This window comes from Vigna radiata, chromosome 9, assembly GCF_000741045.1.
Source record: "Vigna radiata var. radiata cultivar VC1973A chromosome 9, Vradiata_ver6, whole genome shotgun sequence".
Classification (NCBI taxonomy): Eukaryota; Viridiplantae; Streptophyta; class Magnoliopsida; order Fabales; family Fabaceae; genus Vigna; species Vigna radiata.
Genome location: NC_028359.1, coordinates 5,556,455 through 5,584,416, shown reverse-complemented (window position 1 = coordinate 5,584,416; position 27,962 = coordinate 5,556,455). Strand labels below are relative to the sequence as shown.

Genomic DNA, 27,962 nt, shown 5'->3' with positions numbered 1-27,962 from the left:
TATGAAAACAAGCACACTTTTTTTTTTTCGGCATAAGCACTTACAGTCAATATTTAGTGACAGTTCATGACTGTTCATCATTCTTAATCCCACATTACATAATATAAATAATATAATGTATTTCATCTTCAACGAGCTAGAACAAACACATTTTTTTTTTTATTTTGAAAAAAAATCACACAAAAATAGTAAAATAGAGATAGATTCATCTTCATGCACTCTTTAATTATGCCTTCCATCTCCTCTTAGTTACTGCAATATTGTAGTCGGCAACTCAGATTCAACCTATACAATGTACAAGAACAATTACTATACTTTCATAAAAGTTATTAAGAAAAGAATATGAATTTAATTACAAAGGAAGTAAAAGTAGCATTATATATAGAGAATATCATTCTATCATAAGTCTCAACTAAAACATCCATTTAAATAGAAATCAATATAATATTAAATTAAACTAAAAAAAATTGCTTACATACTCAGTCATAATCATCATGTAATGCTGTGAAAAACTGCTTCTTATTGATCACCACCTGCATATGCATAGAGAAAATGATAGTATAACTCATAACTCACCATAAAAAAAGTAACAATTTAGTAGCATTAGATAATATTTGATGTACCATATTCACTATCTGTGCTATTGGAGAACTGAAATGATGGCACCAGAAGCATCTGGAGCCTATTTAAAACAAAAGAATACGTACAAGTTAATTTTATGCACGATGCAACTAAAAAACACATTACACTAAAAATAATGTCTGAAAATATTGTTATACAGGAATCTAGAATTTCTGGACAATATCATCTATCATTCTCTATGAAGAAACATTAAGACGTAAAAGTGTAGGTACCTCCTTTGCAGAAGTTTTGAGCACAGCAGAATTGAGATCAGTTTCTTTCTGGGGTCTCTCATATTCTGAACAATACCATTTTGTGGGATGATTTATTTTGTTTACTGCACTGAAAGTTTTCATAGAGCTGCACTTGATGACGTGGACTTCCTCCAAGGAGGGAAAACTTAAAGTTAAATTGCCAGAATAAAAGCACCCTAGCTCATCTAACTTTTCAAGATACAAATCCTCGAGCTGCTTAAATATTATTTCTTCGTCCTCATCAGATACTTCCCCCTCCTTCGACACTACCTCTTCAATTGATTTACATTGTTTTATCTTCATAGTTTTGAGTTCAGCCAAACCTTTTGCTGTCGAAGATGTGAACAAATATGGCAGAGTATTGCAACTTTCTACCTTCAAATAACTGAGCCGAGGAAATATTATCCCATTCTTATCTAATTCATTCCCCTCCTTAGATTCATCGGCAACAATTGCCATCAATCCCTCACAGTCTTCCACTACTAGATCTTCAAGTTCCACAAGACTTTTGGCTGCTGATGGGGGAAACACAGTTTTAAGGTCCTTACATTCCTTGACATGTATTTCTTCTAGATGTTGCATGCATAAAATTTTATGAGGATCTTCATTCCAAACATTCTCCAGATTTGGCAACTTGGATAAAACCAATTTCTTCAGAGGAAAAGTAAATGATGTGTCTTTTGTTGTACATTTGACATCAAATATGGTTTTGACATAATCACAGTTTCCAACTTCCAATGTTTTCAATCTAGGTAATAAAGGAAGTAAATGGAAAGGTAACACTGCATCTGATAAAAATGGACAGTCATTCACAGTCAATATAGCTAACCCACTGAAACAGAGGTCGGAGATATCCAGTAAGCCATTCCATATCTTTTGGAGTGGCCTACTTTTTAGATCAAGTTTGTCAAGCTCTGAAATCTGCATGTGCAAAACAATAAATAAAAAAAATATGAAACTAAATATGTTTTAAATTAGTACTCTACAAATATGAAATACGCACTATTTTTATTTTGAAATTAGTATACGGGTTAACAAACCCCATTATTTATATTTTGTTTATTTTGAAATATTATAGTACTTTTAAATTTTTTCCATAAATTTCGTTATAGTTATTAATTAAATTTGTAAATAAATATTATAATTTTGAGTTTAAATTATAGACACAATGTGAATTAGAAGTTATAGAAAAAATTGTAATAATCAAAATTACATCCATCTATATCTTTTTTTTTTTTTTATACTTAGTCTTGCAGTAGGCAACTCCTAGTAGTTAAAAAAATATGAAGAGTATAATCCTATTATGAAATATTGTTTTGGAGAATTGTTAATCAAGTCGTACATAAGGTCACAGTTATATATATTTTCTGTCGCCTAGAATAGCAGTAGGCTATTGTGAACAGTTTATCTTGCAAATTTAAACATGAGCTATAGACAAGAATCGTAACAATGTTCAATTAAAAAAAAATATTAACGACGTACCTTTTTCAGAAATTCCTTCCTCATAGTAGAGTTGAGAACAGTTTTCAATTTAGTGTTTGATTCTTCAAGTTTAACTTCAGACAACTTACTTGCCTCCAGAGTACCTCCGCATAATCTTACCATATCGTCGCAATCTCTTATTGACAATGCCTCCAACAATGGAAAACTTAAACTCCCTTTGTAAAACCTTTGGAGATTTTTCAGATATTTAAGTTTCAAACAATTGAGCTTCGGAAATATTATTTTACCCTCATCTGCTTCCTCTCCTTCTTTAGACACTATTTCTTCGATTGATTCACACTTTTTTATATCCATTCTTTGGAGTTTAGCCAAACTTTTGGCTGTTAAAGATGTGAACAAATATGTCAAGCTATCGCAGTTTTCAACTTTTAAACATATCAGATTCGAGAAAGACACTCTGCATGTTACCAAGTTTTTTAAAATGGAACAGCTAATGACTTCAAAGGTTTCAAGATTTCTGACAAAGGGTTCAGTCCATGAGTTTTCTAAGCCAATGGAAACTAACTCTTGAAGGGATTCCAAGCGTAATTCTTTCAATTGTATAAGAATTTCACTATTATTAGGTATGTGGTAGCAGAAAATCACTTTGAAGGAACTGTCACACACCATAAGCTTCATTACATTTGGCAACTGTTGTAGAAATCCATACTCCAGAAATTCATCACACTCCATATCAAAGCACAGACCGAGAACTTTTAACTTGTGTAAAAGGTTTCTCTGAAATTTCCCATCGACAATTATCTTTAATTCATTTTCACCCACTGTCAGGTGTTCTAAGTTCGGTGTAATTAGCTACAAAGAGAAACCAATAACGAAGTGAAAGCAGTTAGCACAGTCATATATATTCTTCTCTCTATATAAAATTGAAACCGTGAACTTTCATGCTAATATAAGTCTGATAATTAGTAAAAAACTAAACAAATCAATATAAAATAAAAATAGGTGTGAATAAGTCGATTTGAAAGAAAAAACGTTTATTTAAAAAAATGTAAAAAAGATGAACAAGCCAGACCGTATGCACTTAACAACAATTTCGAGTTTAAAATTTTAGATGAAATGATATGAGAGGTGGTTCCTCCTTGAAGAAAATAATGAAACAAACTTTCTATGATTGTTTATAAAGATTTAAGCAATATTTGATGCATGATAATTTCAATGGAAGTAGAAGAATATATGTAATTGTCTTGGAAAAAAAAATCCTCAAATGCATGTACTATTATGCTGTTGGATCATGAATGCAATGTATACAACTATGCTTGAACTTGGGCAAATCACAGGGGAATGTTACCTTAGGATTTGTTTGTTCTGGATGAGTTGGATTAGGCTCTGTAACAATTTCAGCAGGATCTTCATTCCAAATAGTTTCAAGATTTGGCAGCTTCAGTAAAACTAATTTCTTTAGAGGAAAAGTGAATGTGTGTTGTGAAGATTTGACATCAAATATGGTTTTAACAGAATCACAGTTTCGAACTTCCAATGTTTGCAATTCAGGTAACAAAGGAAGCACATGGAAGGGAATTACATATGATAAAAGTTGGCACCCATCCACAACCAAGGTTTCCAAGTTACTGAAACAGAAGTCCTGGAATTGCAGTGAGAGACGCCATATCTCGTTTAGGTCTGCCCTATCTTTGAACTCAACACTCGATCTCCTTCCAATCTGGCGAAATCAGCACATGTCAACCAATAAAATCTTTATATATATATATATATATATATATATATATATTTATTTCTCTTTTTTAGTTATTTGATCTGTAAGTTGAATATTTTGCAAGACTCATTTTTTTTTTTCTCAAATAAAAGGTCTAAAGGAAATGTAGATACATTTGATTAAACGTTTATTATAAATTTTATGTATGATTTTCTATATATATTTTTTGTTTGTAATGATAGAAAATGTCTCTTGTTTGCTACCAGAATGTTGAATAAATAAACACGTACCTTGCTCATAAATTCCTTCCATATAGCAGAGCTAAGATCAATTTCCAATGGTATAACTTGAGACAACTTACTTGCCTCCAGAGTACCTTGACATAAACTTACCATATCGTCGCAATCTCTTATTGACAATTCCTCCAACAGTGGAAAACTTAAACTCCCTTTGTAAAACCTTCGGAGATTTTTCAGATATTTAAGTTTCAAACAATTGAGCTTCGGAAATATTATTTCATCTTTATCTGATTCCTCCTCTTCTTTAGATACTATTTCTTCAATTGATTTACACTTTTTTATCTTCATTCTTTGGAGTTTAGCCAAACTTTTGGCGGTTGAAGATGTGAACAAATATGACAAGCTATCGCAGTTTTCAAATTTTAAACATATCAGATTCGAGAAAGACTCTCTGCATGTTACCAAGTTTTTTAAACTGGAACAGCTAATGACTTCAAAGGTTTCAAGATTTCTGACAAAGGGCTCAGTCCAAGAGTTCTCTAACCCAATGGAAACCAACTCTTGAAGGGACTCTAAGCGTAATTCTTTCAATTGTAACAGAAGTCCACTATAATCTTCATTGTTAGGACTTTGACAGCAGAACATCTCCTTCAAGGAACCACCACGTACCACTAGCTTCTCTATATTGGGAACCTCTTCAAGAATTTCACACCCAAATGCATCCGAAAACAAGCAGAGAGTATGAACTTTTAAGTTTTCTAAGAAGTTTCTCTGAAATTCTCCATGCAAAATCATCTCTACTCCATTATTCCCCAGTGACAACCACTTTAACTGAAAACAAGCAAAAGCAAAAGCAGGTTATGACTATTAGTAATCCATCTCTTTTATATAAAAGACATGTAAATAACCTTGAATGCTCGAATATTCCTGATAAGTAATAATCGGTGACAAATTAACTACGTGATGGTACAAGATTGTTTGTGAGCAGCCTTAGCTTTAGAAATGCAAAATTAAAGGCTGAGGGACTAAGTTTACCACTAAGTATGTGTATTGTGGGTTTTACAGTGTTGTGAGTTTCTTGTGTTTGTACCCTCTATTTCTTGAGTTTCTTGTATTTAATCCATATATAGACTCTGCGACAATGGTTACTCTTTTAACACACTACCCATCCTACATGTTCTGACAACAATGATATAAAGCAAAAAAAAAAAAAAAAAAGAGATTAATAGAAAAAGAAGATAGAAGATTTGTAAGTAAATTTTCAGATTTTAACTTTCACAGTATTTCGTACTCCATATGGAACAATGACAAACAACTAACGAGACTGATGATTCTACATTAAATTTAAACAACAGCTAAGTGAGTGAGGAAGTAATAAAACAGTACTACGTACCTTTTCAGTACCTACTTGATTCTCGCTATGTGATTCTAGATTTGCAAAATTGTCGCACTGCAGTGAACAGTGGTAAAAATACTTGAACATGGGCAGACTCTTTAGTTTCAGTGATCTTACCAATGGACAGGGGAGATCTTGATTAGTTCCTCTTGGATCTGCGTTATTATTCTCTGCAACAATAGTCGTCAATCCCTCACAGTCTTCCACTTCTAGATTTTTAAGCTCCACAACATCTTTGGCTATTGATTCAGGAAACACGCTTCTAAGACATTTACAGTTCTCAACGTATACTTCTTCTAGATGGTGCATCCTTAGAATTCCATCAGGATCTTCATTCCAAACATTCTTCAAATTTGGCAGATTGGATAAAGTCACATTCTTCAAAGAAAAAAGAGTTGGTCCTGTAGATGTCACATCTTTACTTTCCGTTGTACATTTGACATCAAATATGGTTTTGATAAACATACAGTTCTGAACTTCCAATATTTCCAAATTAGCTAAGGAAGGAAGTAAATTGAATGGTAGAAGTATATCTGATAAAAACTGACAACCATCAACCTTCAGAGATTCTAAGAGACAGAAGTTGGAGTTTGGGATGACCTGAGACCCAAAACATAACCCTTTTATATCTCTCTCACTCAAATAAGATGTACTCTCCTGCAAAACAAATTAGATTTATATATATAATAGTAATAATACTAACAACAACGATGAGATGACTTAATAATAAAATGAGTTATATATATTTTTATCTTCAAATTATTTTATAAAATTATATTTCTTTTCCTCACTTAAGTTCATTCCTATTTGGTTCATACACTTTATAAAAGTAATATAAGCATCCTCCTAACACACGTACATGTTTTATTATAATCTATTGTGAAACTTCATTTATTATATAATAAATATTCAACATAACATAAATTTCATTTATCACATAATAAACATAAGTTGGTTTAATACCTTTTCTTCTAGTATCATTCTCAAGGTTTTATTAAGATATAATTTTTTTTTTCTTTTTATCAAAGGCATTCACGATATGTTATTTTTATTTGCGTTGATGATATTGTAATTGCTAGTCTTAGTAAAAGTATTACCTACTCTATTAAAGCTTTGCTGTATCTATCTTTTATGTTAAAAAATCTTAGAGATATTAAGTTTTTTCTCCAGCTTGAGCTGTCAAAATCCAAAACAGAAATTTTTATGTGTCAATATCATTACATTCTTTTCATTCTTAATGACTATCATTCCCACTATTAAATTGTATGTTTATTCTAGAACACCTATCTTGTTAAAAAAAAAAACATACACAAATAATTGGACTATTCAATTTGGATAATGATATTTAGACAACATTTTTTTGACAATATTTGAACATTGATTACGTGTCAATCTATGATTGGTCAAAAATCACTCCACAATCAATAATAATAATCATAAACATTATTGTGGAATGATTTTTAACCAATCACAGATTGACACGTAATCAATGTTCAAATGTTGTCAAAAAAATGTTGTCTAAATATCATTATCCATTCAATTTAGAGTGGTTATTTTTGTTAAATCTTGAAAACCTTTAAATAAGTACAAATAGGACTTTGAAATAAATATAAACAATAAAAACAAAAAAAAATATAACTAACTTAGAATAAAAATAACTATTTAATTTATCTCTATCTTATATCAAGAAAATAAAATAATATTGTACCTAAAAATGAAAAATCAAAACTACCTCTTCTTATTTTATCTCTGTTAAAATCAAACTAAACATTACTATACAAAAAAATAGTAATAAAATAAGATTTAAACAAAGTTACTAATAAACCCCTAAGCTTTAATGAGATATTTTGATAACTAATCCCTGCTTCTATGTGCTTAATTTAATTGGAAGAAGTCTATGCATCAAAGGAAGGCACTGAAAACCAAGAAAATCAACAAAAAAACGAAGAATAAGAATTCTGCTGAAATCAGGCTCAAGCCCCCTAGCTTAAGGGGGCTTGAGCGCTAGTGCACCAGTTCCTGAGTTTGACTGTCGCACGCCTGAGCGCCCCATTTTTGGGGGGACTTGAGCGCCAACTTTGCTGACATGGCAGATTTGCCCTATTTCACTCAGAGGCACGAAGAGCTTGGGATCTTTTGTTACTCAGACGCATTTCTCTCGTTTTGGAGCTCTTGGACGCGAGCTAGGAGCTGTGGGAGCAGTCCTTCTTCTTCCATTCATGGAGAGCTAGTTTCATTATTGTTGGGAGATTGTTGTAGCCACTGAACTCTTATGTAAAGCCCTTTGTTTTGATTGAATATATGCCTCTTTCATTGATTGTTAGTGTTTGATTTCTTCTCTTAATGCTTGTTGTGAAGTTGCTACCCATGACTTGATTTTAGGGTTTGCTTAATATTGGGAAATGTTGGGTAAATCCGGACTTGGGTTAAACACCTAAAGAAAATAGTTTCTAGGGATAGAACTAGGACCTTTGGTAGTCTTAAAATCTCATTTCTTAATGCGGAATTAATTGTTAGGTTTTCCAAGGGATTGAAGCCTAATAAGAAAGTCTAGGCTCATTCTACCAAGTGATTGGGGTTTGAGTAAATTAGTAGATTGACTTTGACATATTAATGAAGAGGAAGTGATTTTACTTACATAAGAGTGAAATCAGTGAAAGCATACCCCCCACAATACCATTCCATATCATTTCTCATCTTGCCATTTCCAAGTTTTTGAGTGCAAAAGATCACTTTTACTATTTATGTTTCATGTTTACTTTAATTGCACCAAAACTCAATTTGTGGAAGCATTCTTTAGTCTAGGTTAGTTAGAAATTATATGATTGTCTAGTGCAACGAGTCTCTTGGGAAACGATATTCGGTCTTACCGGTTTTATTACTTGAACGATTTGGTACGCTTGCCAAAGTCACAACAATGGTTCTTCTCAACATCTCCATCTTCCTCTTTCCCGTTTTCATCTGGTTCAAGAACGCTAGATGCTTCCTTCTCCTAGTCAATAAGGGTCTTCTTCAACTCCTTAAGCTCTATCATCTATTTATCTATAATCTCATTAGCCATCCAGAAGCCCTCCCATCCGTCGAATATATTCATTCATTATGAGACAACTTCATCCATTGACCACGATAGTTGGTCATCTTCTGCACTCGAGTTATAAACTCAGCAACTCCTTGCTTTTCGTCCATCTCCATATGTTCGAACTCTCTTCTAAGAGTTTATACTCGACCTGCCGTATGTGGATATGTCCTTTGTATGCCACCTTCAAAATATCCCAGACATCTTTTTGTTGACTTTGCATTAGCTATTTTCTCAAACCTCGACTTAATACTACATTTAAATAAAGTACAAAGCCTCTTTCACCGATGTCTTTTTTAATGTTGATCGTCTGCAGGTTCATTGTACACATCCTCTACTATGAACCATACATCTTGAGATCCAAGAAGAACCTTCATATGCAGATACCAACTATCGTAATCTCTTATACCATTTTGTTAAAAGGATTATGTGACACACACAAATAATTGAACTCTTCAATTCTACTGTGATTATTTTTATTAAACCTTGGCAACACTTAAACAAGTGCAAATAATGCCTTAGACCAAATAATAAAAACTAAAAACAAAATATAACTGACTCAAAATAAAAACAACTATTTAATTTATCTTTATCTTATATCAACAAAATAAAATAATATTGTACCTAAATAAATGATAAATCAAAACTAACTATTTCTATTTTATCTTTATCAAAAACAAACTAAATATTAATTGATCAAAACTAATAAAATAAGATTTAAACAAAATTACTAATAAACCCCAAAATTTTAAATTTATTCCAACATATCTGACCCAATATCTACGTACGATTTATATATGGAGGTTACTATATTTAACCATCTCTAGACTAGACGTATGTTATTATGTCCATAAACTAAGTCGCTATGTTGTCAATCCTTACATTGAACATTTAGATGTTGTTTATTTTCTTCTCATTTAGATGTTGTCACTATATTAAAATCGGCCCAAAACGTGTGACAAAGGCCCAAAGGCCATTTAACCCAAGACGCGAAAGGAGACCTTTCTCGAGAAGCTTCGTGGCATCAGATATCGGATGAGTCTGAAAGATGTAAGTCGTGTGCGAAAGACAGAGCGCGAGGGCTTTCCATGGAGACACGTCTGCAGATCGAAGAAGAAAGCAGTGGCTAGAATCGAGTGGAACAAGTATAAAGGGAGAAGAAAGGCACCCAAACAGCGTAAGAAAAACGAAACTCAAACTCTTTTCATTATCTGTTTGTGTATCTTAGTTACAACATGAAAATACCGGAAGTCCCTTTTTATACAAAAGTTTGGAGTGAGGGGGGTTTGAAGTAATCCCTAATAGCAACAATAAAAACTATAAAACAGAAAAACCTAAACAGTAAAAGTTGCTTTTAGGAGCGACAAACACAAAGACAAGAACTTTAATAGATATGGTGTTCTTTGGTTCAAAAATCCTAACCCTATTTGTTAAATTTGCTTCATATGGTGCATTTGCCAAAGTAGATCAATATTTCTTAGAAGTGGAATTTAAGCCTAACTCAACCCCACAAAACCAGTTTGTTGTCTTATCTTTAGCACACGCCCCTCACGCTGAGGTATATACATCTCGTGGGATTAGACATTTAATGGGTGGTCCGATAATGGCCCGATAGCGGGTGGAACAACATGCTGAACAACAACAGATATCGCTACGATAGGCTCTAATCATGACTTTGATACCATATTAGAAGTAGACTTTAAGTCTAACTGAACCCCACAAAACTAGCTTGTAGGGTGAGGTTTGCACCCACTTATATACACTGAATTGGTCTTATCTCTAGTCGATGTAGAACTTCCAACAATATTAATTAGATAATTATTATAGTTATCTATTTACTTAATTTAAATTATAGTCAAAGTTCGAGTTTGAGAACTTGTATACCTACCCAAAACCAAATACAAATTAAGTATATTTATAATTAAGATATAATTATAAGTATTCATATAGTTATTTATTTGTATTATTATATAAAATAAAGTCCAACACCATACTATTTGTTATCTCTAATATATATTTATCAATTACTAAGAATTATATATATATATATATATATATATATATATATATATATATATATATATATATATATATATATATATATATATATATATAAATTTTAATGGTATAATACATAATATTTTTGCATAAAATTCAAGTACCTTATTTATGATTTTTAATGGTGTAATACATAATATTTTTTTATGGTATAATACATATATAAGCCAATTTATGATTACATAAAGTCAGTTTTATTAAAAGTCTTAAATTAATCAAAGATAAAAACAATTTTCATGTTTGTAAAATTAAGGTAGTGTTAAAATTCAATTCTGAACCCTCTTTTATATTTCTTTATTTATCTTTGTATTAACTGTTATTTAAATAACTTTTTTTTATCTAAATAATACATTTTTTGTTTATTAATGAAAGAAATTTATATTTTTTTAAAATTGAAATAATAAGAGTAAGCATAGATAAAGTAAAAAGTGTGAGAATTGCCTGTTGTTTGGAGCGGTGAATAGAATATTTGAGGCGTGGCAATTGTTGCAGCGTCAATGTGGTGAGTTGATGAAAAACAGAGTCTGGTAGTGATCCTTCTTCTTCTTCTCCACTCCTAAATATCTCTTCCAATTCATCACACTTTGTTATTTGAAACACCTCAAGTCTGTTAAGATCTTTGGCCACCCACGCTGGAAAAAAAGTTCTAAGACTCCTACAATTTTCAACACGCACTTCCTCTAGCGCATCAAGGTCAATAATTCCCTCCAGATCCTTGTCCCATACATGCTCCAGTTTTGGTAGATTATATAAGTTCAATATTTTCAGACGGAATATTCCGGAAGGTTTTGTCATCACCCTGTTCTCATCATTCATATTAAATATCACCTCTGCATTACTGCAATACCGTACATCTAACCCTTCCAAATTGGGAAAGCAAGAATGCAAATGAGATGGAATTACATGCACTACAGTATCACATCTCCATACAAACAATGTTTTCAAATATCCAAAGCTGTTTTGCTGCACCCAATGTCTGTCATGCCATAGTTGCTCTATAATATATTGATCATTATCAATGTCAAGCCACAAGTTCTCAGTATATGCCAAACTGACCTGTAAATCAGACAAATGAATAAATTACTTCTCTACCATTCAAATTATTAATTAACAGATCTCCTAAGTATTTGAAGTTAAAAACTTTAATCCTCTATACTTCGCTTTCATAATTTAATATATTTATATTTTTAAATTAAAACCGTAAGATATATACTTATGATGTTCGTACAAATAACAGTATAAATGTTATATAAAATTAAAATGAATAAAGTATTATGTAAATATTATGTAGAAATGATAACATTGAATGCTTTTACAGAAAATTAGGACTAAATAGAATGCTTTAAAGAACCAGATCGAATTCACTCTTTCAAATTCTCAGCAAACATACTATTTAACGTTTAAAGCTTTTATGCCAAAAATAAGGATTTATAATTTCCCATGAAGTGATTTTCTCTTTGGACAGAAGAAAAGTTGATAAGATAAGGATAAATGAAATTAATAATAAGCGAAAGAGAGAGTACCTTATCATCGAAAATTTTGTGTATCGTGCCATTCAAGTCACCTTCCCACTGCCACTTTGTTTTTTCATCTCCTTCCACACCAAATATATTCCTTAACTTGGGTGCTATTGATCTTTTCTCACTGAATTTCTCCATCTTCGGACATTCTCTTACAATCAATGTTTCCAGTGATGAGAATTCAAATTCACACTCCTTGTGACTGCAAAAACTTGCAAGGTTGTTTAGCCCCACAAGTTCTATAGAAATCAATTTGCTGAATACAATTTTCATCACTTTGCCTTCTTCACTTTCCTCCATGCTTATTATTTGCTCTATTTTATCACAATAGCTTACTTTCATTGTCTTGAGTTGAACCATACTTTTGGCAGTGGAGGATGCCATTAAGTGCTTTAATCCAAAACAATACTTCAATTCCAAATGTGTCAAGTAATTCAATGATACAGAGGGAGGAGCCAAATTGCTTAATTTACTGCAATCTTCTAATCTTAAAACCTCTAGTCTCTGTAGAACTTGGCCTCGTTCAAATCCAAGATCCTTTATATTTGAATCCAAGAAAACTAATTCCTTCAGCTGCAATACAATCCCCAATCCTTTTTGTCGTCCATTGTTTGCTTTTGGCGCTAACTCTTTAAAATCATAGGATTCTAATTTTAGCTTTTCTAAATTTGGTGTTCTGTATGGAAACTGGTTGAGAAGATCGACACTTTCGACTGAAATCAAACTAAGTTCTTTTAGGCGCTGCATTTGGTACTTTGGTAACAATTCTTGTGCTTCCTTGAACTCAATTTCCATATGCTCCAACTTGGGAAATACCTAAAGAATAAACAAATATAAGTAAATAATATAAAAGATTAAGTGAATTATTATTTTTATTTAATTTATATTTTATGTCTCTCAAACAAAATAGTTTTTTCTTCATTTAAGTTGTCACGTAGTTCGTTTTCCTTTTACTTATTTTTCTATGTATATTTTTATTTTCTACCAAACATATAATAAAACATTTACTAAATGTTTTTTTCTCGAACTCCGACAAAGATAGAATATTGCTTACCTCTTCAATTGAGAAAACAAAATTTCCCACTTTGTTTGTTGTATTAATGGTATCTTTGACAAATGTTTTGAGCTTCACACATTTTGTCACACTCAACTCCTTCAGCTTTGGACACTTTATAGGATATTTCTTCTTGTAGAAATACTTCATGTTTGGTAGACGATGTAATCTCACATAGATTAGTTCAGGAAACACCAATAGATCTGGGTTAGCATCTGATGCATCTTGACTTCCAACAATTTCCTCCATTTTATCACAATCCAATACGGACATGTGTTCAAGCTTTGGAACATCTTTGGCAACAGAAACTGGAAACAAATTCTTAAGTTCATCACAACTATCTACATCTATGGTCCGCAATTTTTTAAAGCTAAGAATTCCATTTTGATCTGTGCTCCACAATTGTTTTAACTTTGGGAGGCCTTCAAGAAGAATTATTTGCAACTTTGTGTCTATCCCTCCAAATTCATCTATTTCTTGAGAATCATTGATTTCAAAAATCACTTCAACCGACTCACACCAATAAACTTTTAAGTTGTCCAAACTTTCAAACCACCCTTCCATGTGACATGGAAAAATCTTGTCTAATTTATTGCACTCTTCAATTTTCACAGAAATGAGATTAGAAAAGGAATCAACACTCACTTTAGTTTGCCATATATCTGTTAGCTTATTCATTTTGGTAACGTGGATTTCCTCTAACTTAGGGAAGATGCAAACCTGCATTTGAAAACAAACTATTATTACATATGGTAGCTAAGCGAAAATGTACAAGGTAAAGTCTGATGGAGAACCTATTAAAGTATAATGTATATTCTAGAACAATAAAAAAGCCTAAGATAAAATTATTGAAATGTAATGAAAATTATAGAATATTGTTGAAAAGTCCAAGATATGAGGAAAAAATCAAGAATATTCTACATAGATAAAAATTTAGAATATTCTACATAGATAAAAATTTAGAATATTCTACATAAGTTGTGACTCACATTTTCTAAAATAATTTATAGGTTTATAAATACCCATGTACACTATCATTTAATGTAAAACAACATCTATGGCAACCACAATACAACACAACTACAAAATATACTTCTTTCAACTAGTACTTTCACATTCTACTATCCACTCAATTTCTTTATCCGATCAAGTAATCCTTTCACAACTTCAAAATAGTAATATTAGTATCAGAGCTATGTTCGGTCATCCATTGGTCATAGATAAAAATTTTCAACTACTTAAAAAAAACTATAGCTTCATTCCATACTACTTCCAAAATATTTTTTCAACCAATGACCACTACCAATCAAACATCATCAATTCTAGTACCTATAATTTTTGGAGTGTCAAAATGAAGACATTATTTTTCTCTCGAGATTTATGGGACATTATAAAAGATGTATTCACTATCTAGAAGACATTTCTACTCTTATTACAGCTCAGAAGAAGGAGTTTTAAGGAAAATAAGTGATAACAATTGATTTTATGTGTTTTTGTGTTTATATTTTGGTGAATAAATCAACTCATTCATAGCTTTCACCCTATTTTATCCCCAAGTTTAGTGTGTTTTGATGTTATCTTATGTTTTAGTTAATATATATATGTATATATATATATATATATATATATATATATATATATATATATATATATATATTTTACTTTTAATAATTCATTTAGTGATAAATAAGAAAACATGAGGCAATTTTGGTGGAGGAAAACAAGCCAAAACTCAAGGAAGCATGATTGGACAACAAAAGATAGATTTTAAGTGAATACNGGTGAATAAATCAACTCATTCATAGCTTTCACCCTATTTTATCCCCAAGTTTAGTGTGTTTTGATGTTATCTTATGTTTTAGTTAATATATATATATATATATATATATATATATATATATATATATATATATATATATATATATATATTTTACTTTTAATATCTCCTTGAGTGTGAAATAAGAAAACATGAGGCAATTTTGGTGGAGGAAAACAAGCCAAAACTCAAGGAAGCATGATTGGACAACAAAAGATAGATTTTAAGTGAATACCCACACTAGGTGCCACAAGAGTCACATGTACAGTGATGCGAACAATGTGCAAACAAAGTCACTAAAATTCACTATTCATTATTCATCCAACACTATTCATCTGTTGATCGACACTATTCACTAGTTGACTTTTACTGTTCACGCATTGACATTTACTGTTCATGTGTTGACTTTTTCACTCAAGTTAATGACATTGTTCGCTCGAACGAGAGCTCGCTCCAACGAGTCTCTAAAGTTGCACGAGCGAGTTGACTTTCCAGAACTCATTAAAATGGCTAAAAAACGCAAACAGAACCAGTTTTTCATGGTGGGAACACTGCAGAAGCTCTCCAGCTCGAGCTTAGAGGACTCCAATGCAAGGACGCCATTTCTACTCCATCCAATCCATCAAAATCACTTCTTCTTGCTTCCTTGATGTCTATGTGTAGTTGAAACTCCATTTTCATTTGGGTTGAGAGTAAAGTTCTAAAACTCTTTGTAATTTCTCTGTTCAATGCATGATTCTTGATGAATTTAGTTTTCTATGCTTATTGTTCACGCATATGATGGAAATCTAAACTATTTCAACAGTTAAAACATTGGGAAATGCATGAGATCGTGGACATAGATAGTGTTGGAGAGCAAATAAAGTCTCACATTAAGTGAAAGAAGGACTNGTCAAGGGTTTATATACACATAGATATCTCCAATGGTAAGAGGCCTTTTGGAGTGATACCAAAAGCAAACCCGTGAGGGCTTGGCCCAAAGCGGACAATGTCTTACCAGTGTGGAGTTCTATGTGTGTGTCGAACCTCCCCCCAACAGTGGTATCAGAGCCCATGGTTCGGGTCTGGTAACCGGGCTTAGACGAGTACGCCCCCCATGATCAGGCGAGCCAGGCAGGAGGCCAGTGGCGCCGGAGGAATCATGAGAGGTGGGGAGAGCTAGAAAAGCTCATTGTGACCATGGATCGTGAAAGAGGGCAAATGAGAAATGCTCTGTGTTGACCATGGTGTACTCGAATGAATAAGACAAGACTTTCGCAGCGAGGGAGGAAGGTGACCATAGTCCTTTGTTTGAGGGAGGATGTTGGAGAGCAAACAAAGTCCCACATTGAGTGAAAGAAGGACTGGTCAAGGGTTTATATACACATAGATATCTCCAATGGTAAGAGGCCTTTTGGAGTGGTACCAAAAGCAAACCCTTTAGGGCTTGGCCCAAAGCGGACAATGTCTTACCATGTGTGGAGTTCTATGTGTGTGTCGAACCTCCCTCCAACAGATAGAACAGTTAAAGGAATTCAATTCTAAACATAGTTTGAAACTTTTAATCATTTGTAACATCGTGTTTAATCTGAATCTGAATTCTAGATTTGGTAAGGCATTAGTAATTTTTGAGTTTGATGGTTCAGAATTTGTCCTCTGGGGAATTAGATGTTTGTATGCCTATGATGTTGATGCTTGATTCTGAGGAATTGTGTTGATAGAAAAAGAGCACTGAATTTGGAACTTGAATTTTAACTCCAATGAATCTGAACTCGATCTTTTTGTATAAATTGTAAATCTGAAATTTTAATTAAATTGTGCATAAAAATACTATGATATTAGTTATTGTTGCTAAATCGATAAACTTTCACAATTAGCAAAGTCAGAACAAATGCCTTGGGAAAATGACATTTAGACTTACCGATTCATCATTTGATGAGATTTGGTACACTTGCAAAAGTCTCAACAACAAGCAAAAGGATTCGATGACTTTATTTACTCTTCAACAAATAGTTGATGACGCAATCTTTCCAAGAATAATAGGATTCACCAGTGCAAAGCAAGCTTGAAACATAATACAAGAGGAGTTTCATGGAAGTGATGAGATATGCAATGTTAAAATTCATTCTCTAAACAATAGTTTGAATTAATAAGAATGAAAGAATTTGAGATGATTAAAGACTACTATTCTATAATAAAAGAAATAATTGTTCATAAAGCTTTTGGAGAAAATATTCTTAACAAAAAAATATCGTTGAGGAAATTTTAATTTCTCTTTCCTAAAAACATGATGCAATTGCAACCACGATTGAACGAAAAAATGGATTTAGTCATATTGTCAATAACACAAATAATGGGTTCTCTTGAAACTTATTATGAACAAATATTGAAAAGATGTGAAAAGGACTTGGTTGAAAATGTCTTTCAATCAAAACTAAAATTATATACTTATAACAAAAAGTATGAAGGAAAAAAAAAAGTATAGGAGAAATTTCAATAAATAAAGAAAATTCTAGATGCTTCTTTATAACTTGTTAAGGAAAATATATTTCATGTGACATGTAAAAAGATAAGTCACTCGGAAAAAATGTTGTTGGCATCGTGGAAAACCTCAATGTTCATGCTATAAGATATTTGGTCACATGGAAAAGCATTCTCGTAATAAAAATAAGCATAAAAAAAACTTTGTCGAAGAACATAATAATGAGCAACACTTATTCCATGCCAGTAAAGAATCTCCTAATGGAGAAGGAAATTGGTACTTGGATAGTGGATGCCTCAGTGACATGACCAATTAAAGATTAAAGCATCGTCAAAGACATGATCAATAAATTTGTCAATGTCAATGATTGATTGGGAAACACCACCACAGTGAAGTCTCGAGGCAAAGGAGTTGTCTTGATGGAAACAAAAAATGTACAAAATTTATCAAGAACATCTACTAGTACCCAACCTTAAAGAGAATCTTTAAAATATTGGCCAAATGGCGAAAAATGGATATTCTTTTCACTTTGAAAAAGATGCACGGAAAAATTGTATAGTAAAAGGTTAAAAATTGGCTGATAACGGTTGATTTAACATGTTTGTGTGTGTATATTTTGTGAACGAATCAACTCCTTCATAGCTTTTACCTTGTTTTATCCTCACGTTTAGTGTGTTTTCTAGTTTTCTTGTGTTTTATTTAGTATATGTTTGTTTTTACCTCTAATCTCTATATTTAAGTGTGTGAAATAAATGAATAGGAAGCAATTCTAGTGGAGGAAAACAAACAAGAACTCAAGGGAACATGTTTTGGAACAATAAAAGATCAATTTGAAACAAATACCCATGTGGAGCGCCACAGAAGGGGGTTGGGCATCCAAAAAAGGGGCTCAGGCGCCATAAAATGGGGCTTAGGTGCCCCAAAAGGGGGCTGAGTGCCCTTTTTCTACAGATTTCACGCCTGGGCGCCCTAGAAGGGGGCTGGGCGTGACTTTTCGCTAATGTGTCAAAATGGATTATTTAAACATGGGTCTCGCGATTTTTTGGACATTCTTCTTCTCTTACGCTTCATTCTTCACCTAGAGAGATTAAGAGAGGCCCTTGGAGTCTATTTGGGGTGTTGGGAAGCTCTTTCACTCCTCCTTGGGTCTTCAAGCTTCATCAATGGTGATTTTTCCCCTTTTTGGTTGAGGAAGAAGATGGGTCACAAATTGAGATGGAGATGCGAAGGGGAGACGCAAATAGAGCATGAAGCAACTGCCAAGAACCTTGGGAAAGGCTTGGCATCTTCTCTTTGGTTCCAATTTCTTCCTTATTTCTTCAATTTTGTGAACCCTAAGTTCTCCACCATGGAAGGCTTTTCCTATTTGTTGAGATTAGTTGTAAAACATGAAATTCTTATGTATTTTGTGATGTTAATGATATATGCTTTTCCATTTCAATGTTAGTATTTGATTTCTATGCTTAATGCTTGTTGTGGCTTCATCACCCATGGATTGAATTGTAGTTCTTGATGTATTGGAAAATATGACTTGAACTTAGAACTGAAATTGAACACCTAATTGATGGAATTGAGTTGTTCGTAAATGCTTGAGAATGAAGTGGATGAACTCTAGTCTTGACAAATTGTAAATACACTATGTTAAATTCCTTACACACCAACTGTTTGATAAAATACCAAAAAGAGTTTCTTGTGTTTTTTTGTGTACTTTGATGTCTAATTGAGTTATAAAAGGAAGAGTTGTAATGTGTTGCAGAAGTCCCTTGGGAGAGAACGATATTTATCACTTGCTACGTTGCGACCGGTGCACTTGCCGTTGGTTTTGCAGCTAACATTGGCCAAGTAAAAATGGTGAAGAGAAATAGAGGAGTTCCTATAAGCTTTAAACTTGGAATTAATATTGCTATAAAGGTAGAAGTTGGTGACTTATGGTTTTGACATAGAAAATTTGATCATTTCAACACTCATTTCTTAAAACTTTTATATTAAAAAAATATAATGAGAGATCTTCCCTGATTGAAGAAGAATAATGAATCATGCAAAGGATGTTTTCTCGAAAAACAACACCGATTACCTATTTTCAATAGGAAAAACATTGAGAACAAAAAACTTACTAGAGTTGATTCATACGGATGTTTGTGGACCGATGATGAGACTTACACTACAAAAATTGTTGGAATTATCGACGAAATTTTACCAACAGAAATAAATTTGTCGGTGAATTTAAATTACCAATATTTTTGTATCGAAAGATTTTTAAAATTTTAATTACCGATGAATTTTTCTGTTTGTAATACATATTGCATTTACTGATAGATTTTTCCATTAGTAATACATTTATTGGTGAATTTTTTATCGGTAATACATATCTCATTTATCGAAAGATATTTTCATTGATATAATCTGTTGATAAAAAAATTGACAAATTTCTCCCCCATTTCCACAAACATAAACCATTAAACAAGACTCTTCGTGAATCACCATGAACAAAAACCACCATTGTAGAGAGATACACTATGAGCCATACCTTTCATGACTCCGGAAGAGGCAACCCACTGTGACAAAGAGTTGTCTCGCTTCCAACATAGACGACGTAGTAAATCGCATGAGGACATCACTGTGATGAATCAACCACTACGACAAGGGCACCATTGTCGCAAGTGCTCCATTGTTGCACACGTTGCCTAGGAATAAGAAGCCTCCATTGTTGCCTCCTATTATTGGATTAGCTTGAACCCTAATAAGTTTTTCCTCAAAATTTTATTAGTTTATAATGACTGGATTCTGTTGGATTGAAGATGAGCTACCTCTTTCATTTGTAGTATGTCGATACTTTTGGATTGAGAAAGTTAAAAGAAAGATGAAGAAGGAGAGAAAAGGAAAAGATGAACCAGATTGTGATATTTACTCACAAGATTTATCAATAGATTTTTTTTTTCAGTAATTACTCATGAATTTTTCTTCTAATTACCAATGGATTTTTCTATTAGTATTTACTGATAAATATAAAATTCCATCAGTAAATATTACCGACTGAACTATTACTGTCGATTTGGACCTGTTAGAAATTCGTCGAGAAAACTCATCACTAACAAATTTTTGACGTTTTCGATGAATTTTGACCATCAGTAATACTTGTTTTGTAATGACATCACAACAATCAATATTTCATCCTCTTCATTAATGACTTCTCTAGAATAATATAGACCTATTTATCAAAAGGAAAAGTAAGAAATCTTTGGAATATTCAAAAATTCAAGCCCCTTGTGAAGAAACAAAGTGAAAAACATTTAAAAGATCTTAAAAGTGATCGTGGAAAGGAGTACACAACTTGTAAGTTTGAAAAATTTTCGCAAAGATGAAGGCATAGAGAGATAAATCATAGTAGCATGTTATTGAAAGTCCCACATTGACTAGAGATAAGACTAATTTATAGTATATAAGTGGGTGTAAGCCTAACCTTACAAGCCAACCTTTTAGGGTTGATTTAGGTTAAATTCCACTTCTTAAGATGATATCTAAAGCCTAAGGTTCTTTTGAAAAAAAAAAATTATGTCGCCTCTACCACTACACCCGCCACTATAGGTGGCTTACAAGTTGGTTTTATAGGATTGAGTTAGGTTTAAAGTCCATTTCTTAACACATTCTCCACGACGAAATGTTGTCTCAAAGAAAAAGAATTGCATTATCATGAATATGGCAAGATCAATGTTAAAAGGGAAATATGCCTAAAACTTTGTAGGCAGAAGCAGGCTACACTATAGTTTACATTCTAACCAAGACAAGACTCCTATTAGTGAAAGAAAGTCATCAGCTAAACGTCTACGAGTATTTGGGTATATCTACTACATATATGCACAAGCTTGAAAACAAGAGTATATAAGGAATATTCTTGGGATACATTACACAATCAAAAGGCTACAACGTCTACAATATTCAAACAAAGAAGCTAACTATTAGTAGAGAAAATGAAGTAGATTAAAGTGCTACTTGGAACTAGGAAGAAGATAACAATATACATGCTCCAGAATCTCCTGCAAACTCCAACATCAATTCAAGAACAAGAAGAATTATCACCTAAATTTACTCCAAGAAATGTAAGATATCTCGTAGACATATATGAATCTTGCAACTTGGCCATACTAGAGTTTGCAAGCTTTGAAAAGACCGCAAAACATGAAGAATGGGCCAAGGCAGTGAAGGAAGAAGATCTAACTGGAAATATTTTCACAAAGGCGTTACCAAGCCCAAGGTTTGAACTATTGGGCAATGTGCTTGGATTTAGTGAGTTTTCATCAAGAAGGAATATTAACATGTAATGCAAATTCTAGAACAATATAGAATAGCCTAAGATTGAATTATTGAAACTTAATGCAAATTCTGAATATTGAAGAAAAACTTAAGATAAGAGGAAAAAATCAAGAATATTCTACATAGCTAAAAATCTAAAACATTCCCTATAAGTTATGACTAGCATTTTCTATAATAATCTATGGTCTATATATTTACCCACGTACACTACCATTTGATGTAAGATAACATCTATGAAATAAGATAAATCTATGAAAACACATAATACAAAACAACTACATAATGTATTTCTTTCAACTACTACTTTCAAATTCTACTATTCCCACATGTTCTCTATCTCATAATCTATTCCTTTCATCACAACCTTAATACTAGCAAAGTCGTAAACTTATATTTGGTCAACTACGAACATTTACTTATTCATGCCAATACATACCTTGTCTGCATTATTTCTTTCAGTCTCAAAAATCTTCTCCATAACTGGGCACTCGCTTATGACAAGGCTTTTCAACTTCTTCAAACTTTTAGCCATAGACAATGAACATAGATGTGTTAATTTATCACAATCTTTCACAACTAATTTTATCAAGTTTTGAAAAAGGAAACTTGACGAGTTTTGGTCACTCCATATCTTATGGATCTTGAGTGAGGATAAATTCAAGGTCTCTAAGTTTGGAATTTCAACCTGCAAACACATACATACATGATTAATATATTTATAACAATTGAACTAATTATTTAAAATTATTGAAAATAATGGAATATCATACCAGTTCACCAAAAAGAGAAGGTTCCTCATCACTTTGTTTATCTTCCTCACTCGTAAGATCTTTGTGACCCATAATTGTAGTTTGAGCCTTTGTTAGATGCGGCCAGAAAAATTTATCCACTTTGGTATAAAACGATGAAAGCAGTGGTAATAATCGGAGTGTCAAAGTGTGCAACTTAAGAAACTCAACCTTTCTGTAATGCTTTGGAATTTGAAGGATCTCCTTTAAAGATTTACATTCAGAAACTTCAATTATCTCTATACTAGAAAGAAATATATCCATGTAAGAATTACATTCAGAAATATCACATGTTTGCGCACCAATAGGAAACTTAGCCATGTCAAGGGAGTAGAGATTCTTCAATCGGTGACACATCTCAACCTTGATGGTTCGTAATTTGGCAAATGACACAACTGTAACTGGACCATAACATATCATGTCTAACTTCCCCAGATTGTAGAGACAAAGAGATTCCAAATTGGGAAAAACATTCACATAATTACACAATTTTGTTGAATTGACATATTTGAAGTCATTGTTATTTATGATGGATAAGTGCTTCAGATCTTGAAATCCATCTATATTCAAATCATTGACAACTTCTCGAACACCATTTGTCTTTCCCAACAACAAAGTTTGTACTGTTTTAAACAACAATTTTATGTTTTCCTGGGAATGAATGTTAGTGTTATCCTTTAGTTGCACTGCTAAAACTCTGGATGTTTCATGCTTATTGAGCATCTTAAATTCTCCAAGAGAAAAGAAATCAAAGTCACCAATCACAATATTGTAATCTCTTAACTTGTCAAAGAACAAGTGATTGGGGAAATTTGAAACACGTGGGATGCTTAACTCCACCACTTTCAATTGATGTAAATTCTTTAACTCGGAAAGAAACAAATCTTGACCTTTGTTTGTCTCTCTTTCCACCAACATTTTGATCAAGCTTTCTCTTATATATAGCTCTTCTAAACATGTTAAACTTGATATAACATTAGGTGGAATAATCTTCAGTTCAGAACAATCACTGATGTCTAGCAATCGTAACTTATCCAAGCATTGCAACTCAATCGGCAAATTTTTAAGTATAGATCCAGAGAAGCTCAGAATTCTCAATTTTTTCAGCTTTCCTATTATAGAAAGATTGCAATCTAAAGTACATCGCTGCAAACAAAGCATTCTGAGTTTTGATAGGTATTGAATTGAAGATGGCAAGTTTGATACACAAAAACCAGTCATTATTAGAACTCTCAGATTTTTCATTCTTTTGAAAAAACTCTTGGGTATTTTCAAATATGGATCATTAGTGTCGATCTGGAAAAGTTTAAGATGAGGACAATTTATGACTTCAAGCCCATCAATGATATCACTGTTGCACATAAAAATGGAAGTGCACTTTTCGAGTTCTGGCCAATCATCTAGTTTTCCATTTCTCAAATTAAAAGCATTGTGATCCTTATGTGCTATAGACAAAGCAGTGTCTCGAACCATGTCATGCATGTTGAAATGATTATTAGAACTTTCATCCAACAATAAACCAGAGTCTTTTAGCTTTTGGATTGATGTCTTAATTTTTTCTCGAGCTTCCCAAAGCGAGGAAACTCCTTCAAATATACCTAAACCAAAAGAATACTTAACTAAGTCCATGATTAATGCCCGACGACCCATTTGAGCACAAAGTAGGAAAATATACTTGATTTCTTCATTTTCAAGATGGTCATAACTCATCTTCACTGAAATATCCATAGATGTCCCCTCACCCATCAATTCATGCTTTTTGTGTCTTTTTATTGTTGCTTCCCACACTGATTCACTCTTATTTCTTAATGCTCTTGCAACTACAACTATTGCCATGGGTAATCCCTCACAATACTTCTTCACAATTTCTTGTTTAGAGCTAGACATTTCATTATCTATTCCCGCCAACTTTTGAAACAAAATTAAAGCATCCTTATCATCTAATTCCCTTATACAAAAAGTTGACTTTACATCCATTTCAACACACAACACATTTTTATCCCGTGAAGTTAGTAAAATCTTGCACCCCTTATGACCACCAGGGATATTTTCTTTTTTCGAAACTTTGCTACTAGGATCATTGTTACTATCTTTATTATCTGGCTTTTGGCGATTAAAATCTTCATCATCATCATAATCTTCAACTGGAATCCCTAACTTATTTAGGTCTAATTTGTGCCACAGGTCATCCAAGATTAGAAGGATGTTCCCTTTTTCTTTCTTTAACCTCCTTCGTAGACAGTCAGCTCTCACATTTTCACCTTCCCCTTCCAATCTTAATCCTAACACGTAAGCAATTTCTTCCTGAATTTTATGTGGATTAGGGTCAGCTGTTATCTCTACTTTAACAACCACATCAAACATCTTTTTCTCTTTAGCCTTCCTTGCAATTTCTTTGACTAAAGTGCTCTTACCCACACCCCCTCTCCCATACAATCCAATCATTCTCACTGTAGAATCTTGAAGTTGGATCATTACTTTTTCGATTATGGATTTTATAGAACTGAATTCTACAAAACCACAATTAGACAATGTGGCATCATTACATGTTACATTTTGCCTATAGAAAACTTCATCAAGCTCAGGGGACTCACCAATTAGCCTTTTAACATCCTCTTTCATCTTATGTGCTTGTCTTCCTAACCTGTGTCTGTTCCGTAAGAACGGAAACAAAAAACAATTGGGTGATCGGGCCCTTGTGTGGCCATCATCGTTCTCAAACACCTCTACTGCGGTCTCGATTTCACTCAATTTTCGATCCCATTCAATAACCTTTCCTTCAATGTTGTTTAGATTTTTCTCAGCCTCGTCACGTTGATGATTTATCCTTTCTTTTTCTAATTCAAGATCCTTAACACTATCTTTTAATTCAAAGACATTGTTATTGTAATTGACAATGTAAGTTACTTGTCGAACACCATGTTTCCATACAAAATCAATCAGTCCTTCGATAACTTTGCCAAAAGGCCCTAAAAAGTCCATCTCCAAATATTGTTTATCTTGTACAAGATCAAATTACATCTATTTCCTAACAAACATAAAGTGAAAACATATTAGTCAATAACTAATTAAGAAAAGAGGATATTGTTTAATCAATTAAAAAAAGTTATATGTACTAAAGTAAAAGTAATCAATGTTGTGTTAAAATTTATAAAGGCATGCTAAATTTTTAAGAATGGAAAAAATATTGGTTAGAAATGTAATGGATTGGTACTTTAAAATATTATTTTTGATAATAAAAAAAAAGTGTTGCAAATTTCTTTTAGAAGAGTCTAAAAGGATTTAGCTTAAGATATTGACTTAAGTTTGAATTGTTTTACTATTTATGTTTGTCAATTGATTGTAGCATACTAAACAAAATGTACAGTATGAGTGTAAACGTAACGTAATGTAATGGATGTTAATTATTGTTCACACTAAAATTAAGAGAAGTTTGAATTAAGTAATTGAAAAAGAAGCTAAAAATATAGCTTAAAAACATTTTGCAAACTTTTCATGAGAGGTGATCAAATGGTTTAGGATCATTTTTCGATGGTGAAATGGTTTTCAATAGCTTTTTGCAAGTTAATTGTAAATGTTACATCTGCCAATATTAAAATTTTTGAATTATTACATCTGCCAATATATTATGTGTTAATTTTTCTTCTATTTGAATTACAAATATAATAATATGGGATATGCCAAAAATTAATTAATTTATAATATAATATTATATAAATAGAAAATTATGTTTAATATTTACATCATAACATCATATTATATTTTAAAAGATTTACCAATCAATAAATGATTATAATAGTCAAATGGAAGTATTTTACTATTCATATTTATATTTTATTAAATTTAATTTAATTAAAATTAAAATTAATTTATATTATATCAACATAAATATAATTAAAATTAAATTTCAATTTATATTTAATTTAATTTATATTATTTTTTAATTTTATCTTCAATAAGTATTTTCGTCACTTCCAACTTACAAAATATTTTTGGGTTGTTGACTTTAACTCTTCTTCAAATAGATGATCATCTTATAACAGAAGCAAGAATCGATAAACAAATTAAAAAAGAAAAAAGAAATATGAAAAATACGACCAAAACAGTGGGTTTGTTTTGGGTCGGTGAAATTTTTTAATATATTGTTGTTTTAACTTTTCAAGAAAAGTAATATAAATTAATAAGACACTTTCTTTTCTATTTGTATTTTAAGTGGTGAAAATCTATGGAATATGTGTTCTTTTTAATTTTAATTACGATATTTTAGTTTTCTAATATTATTATTGTTGTTATTATATTAATATTGATTTAATTGTAGTTTGACTGAACCATTGAATCTTAATATAATGACCAATCCAGTTTTTAATACAATAAAAATAATTTTTCTATTTATTAGATGTTAAAATGATTTAATGTTGTATTTTATGTTTAATATTATACTTGAAATTAACTTCAAAATATGAAATGATAAAATGATTATTATTATTTCATATGAAATAAATTATACACTAACCGGTATTATAATTCAGCTAAAAACAGAGCAATGGATCATTAAAAGACATAAAGGGTATAAGTGGTAATATAAAAATCTAACCTTGAATGTGAGACAAAGTAAGAATAAGAAAGCTCTGATTGATGACCATCAACCGCTCCATTTTCCATTTCTTTTCCCTTTCTGAATATTCCCCTCGTTTAGAACTGATGCTGCTGCTGTGTAAAAGTTAATTATTTCAACTATAACAACATGCTTTACGTAAGTATTTGAGTTTACGATTTGAGCAATGGATCCATAAAAAGAGCTGAAGTAAAAATGGATCCATTAAAAGAGTAGTGTGAAGGATCTAAAACATATATTGATCGATGGATTGATGTATATATAAGCTATAAAACACCTCTGTTATTGGAATTCGGGATTACCTTAAGTTGTGATTTGCCTTTTAGTTGCCAGTGTTCCAAATCGTAAGACCGAGCAATACTGCAAGAGAATACTGAGAGGATATGAGAAAGAGGAGAATGATATTTTGGTTGAGCGATGCAGTTTATCTATGTGTAAATGTTTGCGTAATTAATTATTTAGAACAAGAAATGAGGAAGATGATTAAGAGAGAGAAAAACCTGAACTTCAAGTGGAAAGTATCAAGTTATCATCATAGTGTTTACTTCACCACACAGTCAGAGACTCTGAATAAAGCTTTAAAGAGAGCACTTAAC

The 27,962-nt window shown here is 32.0% G+C and overlaps 1 protein-coding gene across 3 annotated transcripts; it reads right to left on the bottom strand.

Moving 5' to 3' along the window:
- Window positions 1-4: 4 nt before the first annotated feature.
- On the bottom strand, window positions 5-27,954 carry LOC106773198. Of its 3 annotated transcripts, none has more exons than XM_022786166.1 (16): window positions 27,867-27,954; window positions 27,669-27,726; window positions 27,346-27,458; window positions 22,734-25,779; window positions 22,400-22,648; window positions 13,376-14,095; window positions 12,325-13,137; window positions 11,243-11,857; window positions 5,665-6,324; window positions 4,323-5,102; window positions 3,667-4,038; window positions 2,358-3,170; window positions 855-1,796; window positions 624-682; window positions 476-533; window positions 5-285 (listed from the first exon to the last, which is right to left on the bottom strand). In XM_022786166.1, the coding sequence occupies exons 4-14, from the start codon at window positions 25,731-25,733 to the stop codon at window positions 641-643; spliced, it is 9,006 nt and encodes a 3,001-aa protein (XP_022641887.1). In that variant the 5' UTR covers window positions 25,734-25,779; window positions 27,346-27,458; window positions 27,669-27,726; window positions 27,867-27,954; the 3' UTR covers window positions 5-285; window positions 476-533; window positions 624-640. The 3 variants fall into 3 exon arrangements, with proteins under 3 accessions (XP_022641887.1, XP_014515398.1, XP_022641888.1); XM_014659912.2 differs by having other exon boundaries at window positions 480-533; XM_022786167.1 differs by lacking the exon at window positions 27,867-27,954 and having other exon boundaries at window positions 27,669-27,742.
- Window positions 27,955-27,962: the final 8 nt, after the last annotated feature.